The 17,926-nt window shown below is 46.9% G+C and overlaps 2 protein-coding genes across 3 annotated transcripts in view; both read left to right on the forward strand.

The window, feature by feature from the left end:
* Positions 1 to 16,934, forward strand: part of TMEM242 (transmembrane protein 242) — a 28,693-nt gene extending 11,759 nt beyond the window's left edge. The window contains exon 5 of the mRNA XM_079779844.1: positions 15,710 to 16,934. Within this exon, the coding sequence (XP_079635970.1) occupies positions 15,710 to 15,808 (99 nt within the window). The 3' untranslated portion in view covers positions 15,809 to 16,934. The remainder of the gene's footprint in view (positions 1 to 15,709) is intronic.
* Positions 3,124 to 9,582, forward strand: LOC307105560 (L-lactate dehydrogenase A-like 6A). 2 transcript variants are annotated; one of them, XM_079781391.1, is made up of 2 exons: positions 3,124 to 6,286; positions 6,590 to 9,582. In XM_079781391.1, exon 2 carries the CDS (start codon positions 6,732 to 6,734, stop codon positions 7,872 to 7,874), a length of 1,143 nt encoding a protein of 380 aa, XP_079637517.1. In that variant the 5' UTR covers positions 3,124 to 6,286; positions 6,590 to 6,731; the 3' UTR covers positions 7,875 to 9,582. The 2 variants fall into 2 exon arrangements, with proteins under 2 accessions (XP_079637517.1, XP_079637518.1); XM_079781392.1 differs by having other exon boundaries at positions 3,124 to 6,188.
* Positions 16,935 to 17,926: the final 992 nt, after the last annotated feature.

The following is a 17,926-nucleotide window of genomic DNA, read 5'->3' on the forward strand; positions in this document are numbered from 1 at the left end:
ACTAAAGCATCCTGAAGGCCCGGCAGCCTCTGCTTTCCCCTTAAGCTTTGTTTAAGAGGCACCTGTTACTGGTTAGTCACTTTCCAATATCTAAAACTATGAAAAAATATCATGTATGTTGATATACTTCCATATTTTTATTCATTTACCCTAGATCAGAAAATGGAAGTGTTCTCTCAGATTGAATTTTCCTGGCTGAAATATTTCTAAATTTAAGAAGACATTTTTTAAATGTGCTGTATATCTTTCCACAGTGTAAATTGCGCTGAACATGTGTCATTATGGTTCATTTATATCAGTTATTGTTTGCTTCTTGTGCTAACAGATTCTGAGTGTTTATAGTTCTTTATCTTTTGGTAAGTTTTCATGATCCTGTTTGGCTCCTGTTTTTCACTTCCCAGTATCACGTTTACTTCTGAAGTGCTGCCGCTTTCCTTTGCGTCCAATATGCTGGGAATCCTGCCTGACCCTTCTATTTTCTTCTTCGTCGGTCCCATACACACAACTGCCACTCTCCTGCCCAGACTCCTGAGCTCTGGCTCGGGGGCCTGCTTGACTGGACACTGATGCTTGGGTGTCCTCCCAGCATCACGTGTGTTCCCACCGAACTGTCATTTCCTCCCAGCCTGCTCCTGGGTCACACTCAGTGCACAGGGGCATCATCCACAGGCTGCCTAGAGAGAACAGCGGATTCTACTCGTGACCACCCTCTTTCTCAGTCCTGTCTGACTGGTCACCACGCCTTGCTACTCCCCTACCCACAGTCATGTTGGGAGCAGCTTCCTGCCCCATGGTTATCACCCCCAATCTCTGTGCTCCTGCCTCTGCCTTGCCTCTCTGCATGCCTCTCCGCACGCTGCGGAATGTCCTGCGCTTCCCTTTCCCCGCACCCCCCCCTGCATCTGCACCACTCACGGCTGTTCTTCATGTCCCCTCGGGTCAAATGTCCACGTGGCTGCCTCCCCCTGCCTCCAAGAGAGAGACGTTTGGCACTGCCTGGACATGTTTTTGGCTGTCAGAACTGCAGGGATGCTGCTGGCATCTAGTGGATAGAGGCTAAACATCCTCCAGGACAGGTCCATGTGAATGATCTGTCCTGATGTCAGCAGTTCGGTGGGAGCCTGGCTGAGTCTCGTGAGCCTGTCACACTCAGTCCCAGCCATGCTGAGGGCCATGTTCTTCCCACCGGAGCACTCCTTCCGCCCCCGCTGCCGACTCTGTGCTTTGCCTACAAGCCTCAAGGCCGGTTAATGTTTAAACCTTACAACATGGAGTTAATCTTGTTGGGCATTTCGGAGTTCATAAAGGTAACTTCAGTTTCTACCTCAAATTGAAAGTAACAAAGATAGTCTTCATGTCACTTGTTTTAGATGAATAAAGCTGTTGTTACCAAGGACTACAGTACTACTTCTATTACTTAATCCACTGGCAGAAAATAAACGGGGTAATAAAATACCTATGCAGTTAAACCCTATAGGTAAAGTTTCTCAATTTTTAGATATGATTTGGGATGTTTACACACATACTAATGAATTTTAATTTTTCATGTTTTGTGCCACATTAAAATACTTCCCTTTTCCCCTTTTTTTATGATTAATACAAGGGGCTCTTTTGCACTGCACCAAAAATTATGTGTAAGATGATACCTTTAAAGAACAAAAATGAGATTTGGGAAATTATTAGAGCTTGCCTATTCATGTTATACTATTTGAATACCATAAACAGGACATCGATCACACTGGTGCTTTTATATCTGACAGTTTACTTTTATTCTGTTCAGGAGACAAAGCTTTGTGGCCCTGCTTTTGTCCTTCCCAGCGTTCTCAGTACTGCTGCCAAGGAACATACTTTCAGGTGCTGGGGTTTGTAAAGATCCCTACACAAGGATTACATAGTATCTATGAGCAGTAGAATTACAGCTCACTAATTTGTTTGAAAACTACAATTTACATTTTATGACTTTCAAATCACAAAGAATTTTACAATAATCCTATCTAATAATAGAGTGATATGCAAATTAACCATCACTCCAACACACAAGATGCCTGCCCCCATGTGGACACAAGATGGCCACCACAAGATGGCCAGCAGGGGAGGCAGTTGGGAGGGATCAGGTCTGCAAGGGAGGGCAGTTGTGAGTGACCAGGCCTGCAGGGGAGGGCAGTTGGGAGGGACCAGGCCTGCAGGGGAGGGCAGTTAGGGGCAAACAGGCTGGCAGGGGAGCAGTTAGGCATCAATCAGGCTGGCAGGGGAGTGGTTAGGGGTGATCAGGCTGGCAGGCAGAAGCGGTTGGGGGCAATCAGGAAGGCAGGCAGGCTTGCAGTTGGCAGCCAGCAGTCTTGGATTGTGAGAGGGATGTCCAACTGCCCATTTAGGCCTGAGCTACCTGGATCGGGCCTCAATGGGCAGTCGGACATCCCTCGAGGGGTCCCACATTGGAGAGGGTGCAGGCTGGGCTGAGGAACACACCCCTCCCCCCGTGCACCAATTTCATGCACCGGGCCTCTAGTTGTTTATATAATGCCCTACTTACATGCTGGTGAGTTTATAGGCTATTTTAGATTAGCTTGTAATATTAATTAACACTGCTCTCATTACTTTTTTTTTTTTTTTGGCAAATCGATAGTTTTGTGCATAGATTGTTTTTTAAAGCTTTCCAAAGAACAAAACACTTTAAGTAACTCCAAAGGTTAAAAATATTCTCTCTGCCATTGCATTTACTTGTTCCTAGCACTGTAGACATTCTTTTCTCTTAATTTTTTTGTATGTTCAAACTTGGTAAAGGTAGGTGTTGGCTTTGAGAATAGTTAAGAAATCTTTAGCTCATCAATAGCTTCATTTGAAATTTATGCATCAACCTTGCTAAGAAACCCCAAACAGGCACCTGCATGTTTAACCTACTCCTTTCTTCAATGCCTTTCCATCTCTCTCTCACCTTTTAGTCTCTAGCCTCATGTTACTCAGTTTTATAGTTATTCACTTATTCTTTCCCACCACATTGTTACTGAGCTCCTATGCATGGACCAAGCTCTGTTCTAGAGGACAAGGATATGCTGGTACATAAAAGGTGATCACTTTTGGATTACACTTAATTGTGTGTGATAAATCCTATCATGCAGAGAGGTACAAAGTGCTTTGGTGGTACAGGATTTTATTTATTTATTTATTTATTTATTTATTTATTTATTTGGTACAGGGTTTTAAAAAGTCAATTCTGCTTGGGCATTGTAGAAAAGTTAGGAGAAGATGGAGTATAGACAGTCTGCAACTGAGGATAGTTCGACTTCATGGTGGTGCTAAAGTGACAATGCATTCAGTAGAAACTGTGCTTCAAATTTTGAATTTTGATCCTTTTCCCGGGCTAGGGCTATACAGTACAATACTCTCTTGTGATGCTGAACAGTGGCAGTGAGATGACTTTGCCCAGCTGGAACTAGTGTATGTGTTCCAGCACGTTTTTGGTGGGCTGTTGTCCACTTATATTTTCAACATATAATAGATTTATCAGGACGTAACCCCATCGTAAGTCGAGGAGTATCTGTATTTGAACGGGACTCCTCGATAGAAAAAGAGCAGGGGAGATGGGGGCGAGTGTCAGGGTGGAGGGAATAGAATGACTTAGTTGTGGTCATTCTTGGTCCAGAGACTTGGTAGTCATCTTTATTTCCTGCTTCATTCCTCCTAAGTGGTGTAACCAAAAGTACTGTGGCATAGTCCTTCCATCAGCTGTAATATTGTACTGCATTTTGAATAGATCATTTGAGTTAGGTTTTCCACTCAAAAGGAATAATGAGCCACCTAAGACAGAAGGTCATTAGGGGGTAGGGAGCTTGCCTGGTTATATTTGGCTTCCCACGTCTTTGAGTAGACCTAAATTTGCTGTGGAGGTCATGTACATTTCTGCATCTTCCTTAGTTCTTTCCTTCTTATCTCAAGACTTACTGTACATAAAAAACTGCTTTGTTTGAGGTATTTTATCTTGGAGAGCGTTATTTTTTTCTCAAAATTGGTTTAGTTATGGTTAAGGGGGAAAACTGAAGAGGCAGCTCTCATAAAGATTGTATTTCCAAAGAGGTTCACATTCGACAAAGAAAATTACTCTAGAAAGAAGCCATTTAGCTAAGAGTCTTTATGTCCTTGAATTTCATCCTCAAGAACACTTATCTTAGAAAATGACTTGACTGGTCAAAGGCGTCATTATAGGAAGAAGGTGGGAACAGGCATTAGGTTAAAACATTTCAAGTTATAACTGGAATAAAAGAAACGATAGCTATCAAAAGTTGGTCTTTTAAAAGGACCACTCTAAAATACTGGCCACCATTAAGTCAAGATCAGTTAAAAATTTTCTAGTTTTTGACAAATGGTTGCTAAAAATCTAACCACCAGTGTGGAGAGAAATCATATATGTGGTGCTCTTACCATTTCTTGTGTCACAGAGCTTATTGTGACTGTACCATTTAAACAGGCTCTCTGGTCCCTGCTCAGGTGCCAGGAGGTCACATTAAAATAGGTTTGCAGGAACTCTGCTAATTGCCACACTGTTCCCTCCCCTCACCAACTTCTTTGCTTATTTTTCCTCTCTTCTTGGACTACATTTCAGTGGCAGGAGGAATGAGAATAGCTTTTCACATCCTGATATAAAATACTCATTTTGCCAAGGTTTGGTATTCTAAAACAAATCTTTTTGTTTGCTGACGGAAAGGGAGCTAGCTGCGTGTACCGAGAGCCCCATTAGGAGAGAGCACCTTGCTCTCTTCGGAGGAAAGGAGAACTTTACGTGGTCATAATCCTATATAATAAAAGGCTAATATGCAAATCGACCAAACGGTGGAATGACCAGTCACTATGACGTGCACTGACCACCAGGGGGCAGACGCTCAGTGCATGAGCTGCCCCCTGGTTGTCAGTGCGCTCCCACAGGGGGAGCGCCACTCAGCAAGAAGCTGGGCTCATGGCTGGCAGAAAGTGAGCCTAAGCTACCAGTCAGACATCCCCCAAGGGCTCCCAGACTACGAGAGGGCGCAGGCCAGGCTGAGGGACCCCTACCCCCAAGTGCACGAATGTTGTGCACCAGGCCTCTAGTTCTGTTAATAAGTGGGGAGGAAGTACCATTATTTTTATTTGGACTTTTGTAGTTTATTGGGTTTATTAGGATTTATATTTCATCAGATGTAAAGTTTTTATGTCCTGAGAAACTTAAAAGGAAGTTCATGAGAATAACCAGAGAAATGCAGTGGAAGGTAAGACACTGATGCCCTGTTGTACTAGCAGATATAGTTGACCCTTGAACAATGCAGGTGTCAACTGGGGGGGTCAACTGAGGAAAACCCTTATAGTGGGCACAGTTCAAACCATTGTTCAAGGGTCAACCATATTTTATTTTCCTGCTTTAATCAATGATCTTTGTGCATGGGTTAAAATTTGCCACTTTAAGGACATTTATGGTATATTTTCATTCTAGTAGAGGCTATACCTTTGTACTTGAGAAATAGTTTTTAATCAGGACTCTCCATCACAAACTTCCCTTTGGCACGAAAAAGAAGCAACAGCCTCTCCCTGTGAGTTCTGGACCAGCTCATGGTGGTCCCCTTACCCTGGTTGTCCTGTGACTTCCCCACCTTGTGGATCACGGTCGTGACTGGCATAAAGACAATGGAATCCTTCCCAGAAGGTTCTCAAACGGGATGTGACTGGAACAGGATCCCCACTTCTGCGGATGCAAGGACTGGTGCAGGGGACCCTGGGAGACATTGCACAGGCCCTTCCTCCTCCGGCCCTTCACAGTTCAGAAAATGGCACCTCGTTTTCATCTGTACTTAACGGAAGCATTTTTACTTGGCATGCATACTGACAATACAAAACCTGAGTTGGCCAATTAGACACATTAAATACTGAAGAGAATTGGTGTTTGTAAAACTTGAATTCAAGGAGAAGTATTTTGTAGAAACCATCGTGAGGTCTTACAAGCTGGGGCCGCAGTAGCGAGCTTGAGGAGGCGTCAACCATCCAGTCTCGCGCAGACGCAGTACCGCGCCGAGGGGGTGTCTAATGGCCCCCAGCCTCGCGCAGACGCAGTACCACGCCCAGGGGGTGTCTAACTGCCCACAGCCTCGCGCAGCCGCAGTACCACGCCCAGGGGGTGTCTAACTGCCCCCAGCCTCGCGCAGACGCAGTACCACGCCGAGGGGGTGTCTAACGGCCCCCAGCCTCGCGCAGCCGCAGTACCACGCCGAAGGGGTGTCTAACGGCCCACAGCCTCGCGCAGCCGCAGTACCACGCCGAAGGGGTGTCTAACGGCCTACAGCCTCACGCAGACGCAGTAGCACGCCGAGGGGGTGTCTAACGGCCCCCAGCCTGGTGCAGACGCAGTAGCACGCCGCCAAGGGGGTGTCCAACGGCCCCCAGCCTGGCGCAGACGCAGTACCACGCCGCCAAGGGGGTGTCCAACGGCCCCCAGCCTGGCGCAGACGCAGTACCACGCCGCCAAGGGGGTGTCCAACGGCCCCCAGCCTGGCGCAGACGCAGTAGCACGCCGCCAAGGGGGTGTCCAACGGCCCCCAGCCTCGCGCAGACGCAGTAGCACGCTGAGGGGGTGTCTAACGGCCCCCAGCCTGGCGCAGACGCAGTAGCAGGCTGAGGCGGTGGCCAGGGATCACAAGCCCTTCCTTCAGGCCTCACCTTGCCTGCCGCCTTCCTGCATCTTCTCTCCCCTCCCCTTTGAGTGAACGGCCATGGGCTGGGCTGGAGGAGTCTGCTGGGCCAGCCGGAGAGTGGGCGCTGCGAGAGCGAGTCTCCTGAGTCTGGGGGCGCCGGGTCCCCGCCAGCCTGCTGGCATCCCCCTCAGGGGTCCTTGCGCAGTTACCCCCGTGTCTAGGATGGCGACTGTCAAGGGTGAGCTGATGAAGAACTTAACTTCATCGGAGACCGTTCCTCATAATAAAATCTCCATTATAGGCGCGGGGTCGGTTGGCATGGCCTGTGCCATCAGCATCCTGCTGAGAGGCCTGAGCGATGAGCTGGCCTTGGTGGATGTCGCCGAAGGCAGACTGAAGGGCGAGGTGATGGATCTCCAACATGGCAGTCCTTTCGTGAAAATGCCAAATATTGTTTCCAGCAAAGATTACCAGGTCACTGCCAACTCCAACCTTGTGATCATCACAGCAGGTGCACGCCAGGAAAAGGGAGAGACGCGCCTTAACCTAGTCCAGCGAAATGTGGCCATCTTCAAATTAATGATTTCTGACATCATGACGTACAGTCCCAAGTGCAAGCTGATTGTTGTTTCCAATCCGGTGGATATCTTAACGTATGTCACCTGGAAGTTGAGCGGGATCCCCCAGCACCGTGTTATTGGGAGTGGCTGTAATTTGGACACTGCCCGTTTTCGTTTCTTGATCGGCCAGAAGCTCGGTGTCCACCCTGAGAGCTGCCATGGGTGGGTCCTGGGAGAGCACGGGGACTCGAGTGTCCCAGTGTGGAGCGGCGTGAACATCGCGGGTGTCCTTCTGAAGGATCTGAACGCAGACATAGGAACTGATAAAGACCCCGAGCACTGGAAAAACGTCCACAAAGATGTGATTGCCAGCGCCTATCAGATTATTAAAATGAAAGGTTATACTAATTGGGCCATTGGCCTTTCCGTAGCTGATTTAGCGGAAAGTATTTTGAAGAACCTTAGGAGAGTGCATCCCGTTTCCACCATAATTAAGGGTCTCTATGGCATAAATGAAGAAGTATCCCTCAGTGTTCCTTGTATCCTGGGAGAGAATGGGATTACGGACCTTATAAAGGTCAAGCTGACCCCCGAGGAAGAGGCTCGTCTGAAGAAGAGTGCAGAAACACTTTGGGAGATTCAGAAGACCCTCAAGGTTTAAAGGTGTGAGAACTACCACTCGGAAGTTTCTGAAGAAGAGACCGTTACTATGGATTGTATATGTCAAATATTTTAATAAACTTAGATTGCTAAAAGTTGGAAAGAGGAAAGGGGTAGAGCGACTGATTCCCCTATTTATGTAGGCCCCCCCCCCCCCCAGCTCTGTTATTTAACATCCAGGTTTTGTGTTTTTAGCAGTTCCTAAGTGACTGCATCAAAGATGTGTTTTTTTCCTACCACTAATATACCAATACTTACTTAAATTTATATGTAGTTGCCATTTGGTCCAAAAGAATGTGGGGTGTAGGTGTTTATTGTGTTGTAGAAATTTATTATTTTCATTAAGTACATGTTAATTCATTCTGACTAGCTTATGTACTATTTTTTACATACTATTTTTTAAGTTATAACTCTCTACAGTGAAAAAATAAATGTACAGAAGTACTTTTTGTAATGGAGCCATCTGCTGCCTCCATTCTCCGGTGACAGCCTATCCGCAGGGCCTTTAAAAGGACATCATGAAATAGTACTGCATGTGTGTGTGTGTGTGTGTGTGTGTGTGTGTATGGTGTGAGTGCTCTGCACTCTCATGCCAGTGAAGTAGGATCATGAGGTTAAACTATGAAAATAATAGTGATCAGGTTGGTAGCTGTTATGAAGTGTTTAATGCAGTAAAATATAAAGCTTTTAGGAAGAGGCCTGACAGTCAGAGGTGGTGCAATTACTGTCATTTATTTGGCAGAGAAACATTCTAAAATTTTGCAGCTACTAAAAATAAAGCTTGACAAATCATTTCAGAATTACCTCTGAGAACCTGACCTGTTAGCACCTTAATCAAGGAGCATGTGATAAATTGTTCTTATTGGGCTGAGTCTTAGCGGCAGTGTGGCCCTGGCCCTAACACTCTCCAGGGTCGTCCCTGTTGCTCAGTTTCCTTACATTAACGGAAGGCTTTTGCTTTTGAATTGTGCCCTGTTGTCAATCACTGTCATAAAAATTGGCCATTTCAGTGAGTACTTCAGGGGTTGTATTTCTCAAAAAGTTACACTTTTCATTTTTATTCCTAAATCAATGGACTTGACTACAGATTTTAGACTTTATACATGTGATACAGTGAGCATTTAGGAGAAAGTAAAGGGGCTTGTCTGACCTTTACCTAAATGATAGTACTATAACTTAGAAAATAGGAAGTTGAGATTTTTTGTATTATGTTAGCTTTCCTAATGCAATTGGATAGTAAATAAATAATATGGTATATCTTAGGACCCATGTGGATATCAGCAGGCCTAAGCAAAAGTGAAGAGTACCGGCATCTGCTCTCTAAACTAAACCAGTTCTCCTTAGTTGAATTTAATCATGTAGATATAGGACAGTGATCTGCCCCCCAAGATGACTCTACCATCCGAGTTCCCTTACTATTTCATTGACAACATCTAGAAGTGTTCTAATTCCCTAGGAAGCAATCCTATATAATAAAAGCCTAATATGCTAAGTGTCCGGTCGGCTGGTCGGCTGTTCAATCAAAGCATAATATGCTAATGATATGGTAAGGCTGCTCAACTGCTCGCTATGATGTGCACTGACCACCAGAGGGCAAATGCTCTGACCAGTAGGTTAGCTTGCTGCTGTGGTCCGGCCAATTGGGACTGAGCAAGACAGGCCAGACATGCCCTGGAGCCCTCCCATGGTCCCTCCTGGGCTGGCCAACCTCCCACATCCCTCCCTGGCCCCAATCATGCACTGATGGGGTCCCTTGGCCTGGCCCTCTCACAATCTGGGACCCCTTGGGGGATGTTGGAGAGCCGGTTTCAGCCAGATCCCACAGGCCAGGCCAAGGGACCCCATTGGTGCATGAATTCATGCACCGGGCCTCTAGTATCATATAATGAGACTGATTGACGTACTGAGCATCCTGAAGGTGGGCAGAGTGCAGGTTCATTTGTTTCAGATAGTTATAAGAGTTCTTTAAGCTCAACTGCACAGTTCCTTCCCTCCTTGTCCAGGCCTTGTTTCAGCTAAAGTTAATGTCCTATTGAACAGCATCAGAGCATGTCTTGTGTCTATTTAATAATTTTCTTCATCATTAATGTCAGGATATGTTGGGTTATGCTGCACTAAAAAACAATCTCCAAGTATGCAGCTTAAAAGTTTACTTCTGTCTCATGTAAAATCCACTGTGGGTTTACACGACTCCAGGGAAGCTGTCCTTCATAAGCTGGCTTAGTATCTCAGGTTGCTTTGACTTCCAGGCACCAATCTGGCAACACAGGTTTGCATGCTTGCTACAGAAAGGGAAGAGAGGCCTGGAGAATCAAATACCTGTAGTTAAATGCTTCATTCCGCAAGTGACACACATTTCTATTGCATTTCATCTGCCAGAACTGGTCTCTAACTTCAAAAAAGGTAGAGAAATCTAACCCCTCTGTATCCATGAGTAAATGAGTACAGGCTCTTGGTGAACGTGGGTATTAATCTGCATGCCATCCTCTCTAATAAAACAGTAATATGCAAATTAACCATCACTCCGCTACATAAGCCACGCCCATCAGCCAAGCCACGCCCACCAGCCAATCAGAGCGAGTATGCAAATTAACCCCAATCCAAGATGGCTACAGCCACAGAGAGCAAGGTTTCCCAGGTAACAGAGTAAGCCAAGCTTTCCATAGCCGTTGCAGGCCTAAGCCTCCACTCAAGTTACAAAGTTTCAATTATAGAAGGTAAACAAATTCAAACAAATGGCGGCAGAATGGAGCTTGAGAGAGCAGGCCAGGGTTGCCGGCGGCAACAGGGGAAGCAAAGCTTTCCGCACACCCTGGCCGGGCCCACCCGCTTAAGGCTACAACATTTCAATTGTAGAAGGTGAATTAACTGCCACAGAAATGGCTGCCGGAGCCCCAGGCTTGGCTCCGCTCCAGGCTACAAAGTTTCAATTGTAGAAGGAAAATAAATTCCAGATACCAGGGCCTCCGCTTGGGTTGCCAGGGGGCGTGGCCGGCCTGCAAACCACCACAGGCCCCTCGCTCAGGCCGCCCCACACCCCAAGGGAACCCCCACCCTTATCTGTGACACTCTTCAGGGCAAACCAGCTGGCCCCCACCCGTGCACCAGGCCTCTATCCTATCTAATAAAAGAGTAATATACAGATTGATCATCACTGCAACACACAATATAGCTGCCCCCATGTGGACACAAGATGGCCACCACAAGATGGCCAGCAGGAGAGGGCAGTTGGGAGGCACCCGGCCTGCAAGGGAGGGCAGTTGTGAGGGACCAGGCCTGCAAGGGAGGGCAGTTGAGAGGGACCAGGCTTGCAAGGGAGGGCAGTTGGAGGTGATCAACCCTGCAGGAGAGGGCAGTTAGGGGTGACCAGGCTGGCAGGCAGAAGCGGTTGGGGGCAATCAGGAAGGCAGGCAGGCAAGCAGTTGGGAGCCAGCAGTCCTGGATTGTGAGAGGGATGTCCGACTGCCCGTTTAGGCCCGATCCCACCAGGATCGGGCCTAAACGGGCAGTCGGACATCCCTCCAGGAGTCCCAGATTGGAGAGGGTACAGGCTGGGCTGAGGGACAACCCCCCGCCGTGCACGAATTTCGTGCACCGGGCTTCTAGTCCTATATAAAATGGTCACCAGTGCAAGAGGCATCTATGTATAGTCATTTTTAGTGAAGTTCATAGTAGAGGCTATAGAGGTACTGTGTCTTCCCAGGTCACAGAACCAGAGTGACTGTCAAGAAAGAGCTCTGGACATCAGTCAGGCAGTTGTACTTATAAACCATGTCACCATGAATGGGTTGACCTCTCTGGTCCCTGGTTTCTCCGTGTAAACTGACAGTCCTCATTGCTGCCCCATAGAATTGTGAAGGCTACATAATCACCTGATTCTTGGTACAGTGCCTGCCTCGTAGGTGATCCCAGATGGCAGACATTATTATTCTTGTTAAGGTAACATTTATAGTCTTATTCTGTTTTAGTTTATGAAGAGGCTGGATTTCCAAGGTTTTCAAAATCACCATTGGTGCTGTAATTATTGACATGTCCAAAGGCTTTGATCCTATAAAGGTTTCGTCATTCTAACCCCAGCACTGAGGCCGACCTGCAAACAAGCTGGTCAATGGCAAAGGCACTTTACAACTTGGAGCTTTTAATCCCAGTAACTATTTATTAGAATCAATAATGTAAGGATTTTATGAAATTAATTAAATCAGGGACATATCCTGAAACTTTCTTTTTATTGTTGACACTATTACAGATGTCCACCATTTCCCACTAGAAGATACATAGGCTATCCATTATAGTAGTCCCTGCCTCCACCCAGGCCCCGCCACCTTCCCCTGGCCGTCACCACTCTGTTGTCTGTGTCCATGGGCTGTGCATATATGTTCCTTGGCTCCTTTCTTTAGCTCCTTTTATCCAGTTCCCCCTCCCTCTTCCCTCTGACCTCTGTCAGACTGTTGCATGTATCTATGGCTCTGTTTCTCTTTTGTTCATCAGTTAATGTGTTCATTAGATTCCACATATAAGTGATATATCATATGGTATTTTTCTTTCTCTGACTGGCTTATTTGTATCCTAAAGCTTTTAAGTAATTTCTCAGCATACCACATTTTTAAAAAAAATTTCATTTTTTAAAAATATTTTTATTGATTTTAGAGAGGAAATGAGAGGAAGAGAGAGAGATAGAAACATCAATGATGAGAGAGAATCATTGATTGGCTGCCTCCTGTATGCCCTCTACTGGGGATCGAGCCCGCAACCCGGGCATGTGCCCTTGACCGGAATTGAACCCGGGACCCTTCAGTCTGCAGGCCGACGCTCTATCCACTGAGCCAAACCAGCGAGGGCAGCATTCCACATTTTAGACAGAAAGTTTTCACATTGGTTTTCCCCACCAGGACATGCATGGTAAATATACAGCACAGCCCATGTCCACTCCTGGCCCTTCCGGAAAGTACTGAACTGTGAGTGAGAGTGACATTATTAGAGATGTAGTCTTGAATCTGTTCCAATGTCTAAAATGTCTATTGTATCCAGTCTTCAGAACGTCCAGATTAGTGACAAATTACCAGTTGTCATGACACTCCATTGGAGAACCGCTGCCTCGGACATTGTACTTTCTGATAATTAGAGCCCAGCACAAACACTGGGACCTCAGAGGGCAGTTCTCGGAGCAGCGGGCTCAGTGCCTAGGGAGGGCCATCGTCTGTGGCGAGCACCTGGACTGGGCAGCGCGCGGCAGCCGTGCTCAGAAGGGAGCCCTCTGAGCCAGAGCCACGGAAAATTCTCCCTGCTCAGGGAGCAGATCCCAGAGTTTGGAGTAAAACTGAGTTGCTGGATGGAGACACTAGTTCCCAGCATGCTCCATCTTCACCAAGCTTTTGGGGTATAGAGTAGGGATGGTTCTATGGCAATGGCTGTGATTGTGATCATGGAATTCAGTACATTAATAACCAAGTTTGTCAAAATGTACCCAAGCCTAAATGGTTTCAAGCACACTTTAAAGCAGCAGAGCGTTCTGCTGGGCTGTGATAAGAGTATCACTGGTGAGGCCTACACCTCCTCGGAACTGCGTATCAGAAATGGATCTAGGTGGAAAAACTGAAGGTTTCCATTTACTGTGCATGCAATATAACTAATACAAGCCTTAAAACCTTCTATGGAGCCCCATTGTTTAAAGCAACTTGCGGCCCTGTTTGTAATGAAATGTGGACTCTGCGTTTCCATTTCCGCCGCTGCAAAATCAAAGGAGAGGGCTGAATGGTGTTCTTATCCCACTTGCCTCCTCCCTTTACCTCGCTCCAAAGCCTATCCCTAGTGGGCTATTTTTGAGATATGGTTCCTTCTAGTGGTTCAGTTACTCACTTAGGACCCTGGGTACACATGAATAATGCAATACTTGGGAAATGAGAGGAAAGAAAAAAAATCGGGCCACGAGGAGAAAATGGGAACAGAACCATGCTGAGGTAGGGCAGCCACCCCTTACTCTCTTACCCAGACCTGGAAGCATTTCCCAGCATCCTCCTCCTCAGCAACTGGTCATGCCCCAGATCACCGAGAAGGTGGAGCGGTAGATGATTCTGTTCATGTGCTGGCTACCTGACACTCCATTTGAAAACCCTCACATCAGGCCTAGTTGTAACAAATGTGCAACCAGAAAAGTGAAGGAAAAGAACCAGGCAGCACATTGCAAACCAGAGAGCTGTCTGTCTTTCAACTGAGAGAGGCCGATGCACATCTCCTCCGCAGGGGCATGTGGTATTTTGGGCAAAGCAGTTCTTTTTGTGGGCCACCTGGACATGAAGCACCCATGCCCTCCAAGGTGAAAGCAGCGATCCCCTGTGATGTGACAACCAAAAACACCCCACACTTTCAGGGCCTCCGCAGGGATGCAGTCCTGCCCCTGATAAGAGCCTCTTATGGGGGTTCATCACAGTACGAATGAGAGAGCTGCACGGAAGAGGAGTGCGGCATCCCATGGACATGGGTGTTTTCAAGATTAATGTCTCGGACCCGACACTGACACGGTTGCCAGGGACTACTATAATGGATAGCCTATGTATCTTCTAGTGTCAATACTTAAACCAAAATGACATATAACTATAAAATACTTTTAATAAACACACCATAATGTTTATATCCATATGAGCTTTGTTCTTGGAACATGGCACATGTATTTTGATGACGCTGTAACGGCAGTAGCTAATTATATTGAGCGCTTACCAAGTGTTCGGTGCTGTGCTTTACATGTATTCTCTCACTCCTCACAACCCTGGAAGCAGGCAGTTACCTCCATCCACACACCTGGAGACGACTGCTCAGCATAAGCAGCTTTCCCAGGCGTTGGGCTTGGGTTTGCACAGAGAGGCCTGTCAGAGCCTGTGGGGCTAACAGCGTGCCCAGGCATTGACAGGTCCCACACAAGATACACCCCCTGAATTTGGAAGCAAAGTGAGGATTCAGGTTCCAATGGAATAAATAAGCATCACCATACAAAGAAGTTAGCTGCCTCTCAAGATAACAACGAAATGAGTGCAGGTTGCTGAGGCCCGGGCACCTCACACACGCCATGGGGAGATCTGCAGCCTTGGGCTGTAGGGGGTGTGGCTGATGAAATATCCCCATAGCGGGACCATGCAGACACAAAAGAATGAACCAAAGAGCATGTAGCTATACTCTGTAATGTAAAACTTATCCAGCTCCCATAAATGAGTGTCTCCCGCCCCTCCCCCGCACCCCCCGCCCTGTAGGTGGAGCCAGGTGCCGCCCCAGGTTGACCCTGGAATTAAGATCTTCCACTTCCCTGCTCCCGCTCCCAGGTTCCAAATCAACCTCCCCTGGTAAACCCCGCCTAGATTTTCCAACACTGGCACATACAAACATCCAGTTTACCTGCCATTCACTGATCCATTCTATTAACTCCCTACCAAGTTTCTTCTCTCCACTCCTCTCTGGCTCTAAAATTCTTCTAACTGGGACCGACCTGAGTGTTTTCATGGATTCAGTGGACAACTCTGGCTCTCGGCTGCTCTTTCCCGATGAAAGCCAGCAATACACCCCTTCCTCCTGGGAGTCCCTGTCAGGCAGGTGGACAGTGGTGAGCCTGGTGCTGTCCAGAGTCAGAGTGGAGTTTTATGTTCTTAAAGGCCCAGAAGGTTTATACTTAGGAGAAAACAGGTGTACCTCATTGTCTTCCGAGGAGCTGGGATGGCTTCTTACCTTTCATTGGTCTTCATCGGCTCTGTGCCTCGAGCAGTGAAGTTCCCTCCCACCGACAGCTGCGTCCTCTCTAATTGTGGCTCTTTCCCTTCTTTTAACATTTGCTGATGAACTTCTTTCTTTTAGATGGAAGACTTTCGAAGCAAAATGCAATCGATATTTCCAGCAATTCCCAAGAACTCCCAACCTGCTGTGGAGTGGGAGGAAGCGTTGAAATCCAAATGAGATGAACTTGGCGGTGAATTCCGAACGGCTGTTACAGGGAGTGGCTTCGGAGACGCCGGCCAGCCAGGGGACTCACTGATTTCTCCTCGGGAAGACGCGTCCGCGTGGTCCGACCCCGCGGGTGGACACGGTCGGCGTGTTCACACTGTCCCGTGCTTTGCTGTAAACTTCACGTGGCGAGTGCGTGCTCATGTGTATCGTGTTGGGGGAGGGGGGAGGGAGGATAAATTTTTCCCAAAGTTAGGAAGACCGTTTACAATGATGATATGGATAACTTCTCTATATGGAGGAGATCCCGGGAAGTACTCTGTGTATGACTATAACAGTTGAAGGCAAGTTCTGTACCTGAAAAAGAGTTTATAACAGCCTGAGATGGAAAATGCTGACAACAGATCCTAACAGCAGCAGTACCGCCATGTCCCTAATTGGATGAGTTTCAACAGTCTTTCCTGTCAGTCGTGGCTGTTGGGACCTGGACACTCGCTCCTGCCGCAGACCCCGCAGTGACGGCCGGGAGGCCCTGAGCCTGGGCAGCTGGGCGCTGCCCCTCGGAGCCAGTCTGACCCGCCCGTGCTCCTTCTGTACCTGACAGCTCACCTGCATCCTGTAAATGCTCACGTTGAGCAAGAAGCCAGCCACAGATTACGATAACTTGAAAAGGTACAGCTGTGCTAAAATAAGGGCAAGGACATCATGGGTATTAAACATAGTATTTTGAGAAATTGGTTCCGGGTTCCTAAACATTAACTGACAGTTTGTAGTTTTGTCTCAGTTGTCAATGTAAAAATTGCCCAGTTATCACCTATCTTAACAAGCATTTTTAACCAGGAAGTTATCTGAGTGTTAAGTCTCAATACTAATTATTTAGTACTGCCTTGCTGATGAAACTGGCAAATTCTTATATACACACCCAACCCTTTTCTGTCCTCCAGGAGCTCTTACAGAAAACAGAATAATGTCTAATTGCAATTATTTTTTTTACTGGAGATTTAAAAATTTTAAAGAAAAAGGATATGTCAATATTTCTGGAAAAGTAATCTCTGGTTGAATATCAATTGTCCAGTTTCTTTATCATTGCTTAGGCTTTAATTAGCAACCAGGTTTAATAAAGTATATTTGAAATTAATCTGTTATAATGAAATCTTTTAGTCCTAAGGAAATTTTTAAGTGAAATGTCAAGTGTATAACATTACATTTTTCTCTGGACCACGTCACCTTATTAAAAGTGCTGCATTATTAATAATTCTGGGATCCATCTGTAACCTGTTAGAAATCCCAGACTAAACAGAAAGGATTGTGAAGTTGATCAGGGTACATGGAGCAGCAAAAACTCTTCACCCGTCTTTCATTTTTAACTACATCTCAGCTAAGGAAAGATTTCTACCTGTTGCTTCACAACCTCCTGGGAGCTTCCCGAGTGGAATCTGAAACCAGCCCCTTTCTCGGGGCAGGGAGACCAAAGCAAGAGGCACGCCTCCGGAGGGCAGGAGGCAGGCTTAATGAGCGGAGGAACCTCCTTACGAGGCTGGTATTGGGCTGCCACAGACGGAGTAGTTTTCCACAATTTGTCCTCCAAATCTTTTTTTTTTTTAATATATATTTTATTGATTTTTTTTTACAGAGAGGAAGGGAGAGGGATAGAGAGTTAGAAACATCGATGAGAGAAACATCGATCAGCTGCCTTCTGCACACCCCCTATTGGGGATGTGCCCGCAACCCAGATACATGCCCTTGACCGGAATCGAACCTGGGACCCTTCAGTCCGCAGGCCGATGCCCTATCCACTGAGCCAAATCGGTTAGGGCGTCCTCCAAATCTTAACAGTTTATGTAGAGGCCCTAAGTGGACTCAGTCACATTTCTGTCTCAAGGCTGCATCCTTACAGGAGCTCCTGGGAGCCAGGAGGGCAAGCAGAGCGCACATCCCAGGGACGGGGAAGTGGGGGAGCCTCCATTGCCCGGGTCCAGCTCTCAGGCCAACCAGCAGCCACGTCTTCTCGATGACCTCCCTCAACACGAGCAGAAATGAATGAAGGGGAGAAAGGCTGGAGCCCAACGGAACAGGCTTTTGTCCACATTCTTGGTCTGAGTCTGACGCCCCCGGCCTAGGTTCCCCTAA

Source organism: Cnephaeus nilssonii (assembly GCF_951640355.1).
Source record: "Cnephaeus nilssonii genome assembly, chromosome: 9".
Lineage (NCBI taxonomy): Eukaryota > Metazoa > Chordata > Mammalia > Chiroptera > Vespertilionidae > Cnephaeus > Cnephaeus nilssonii.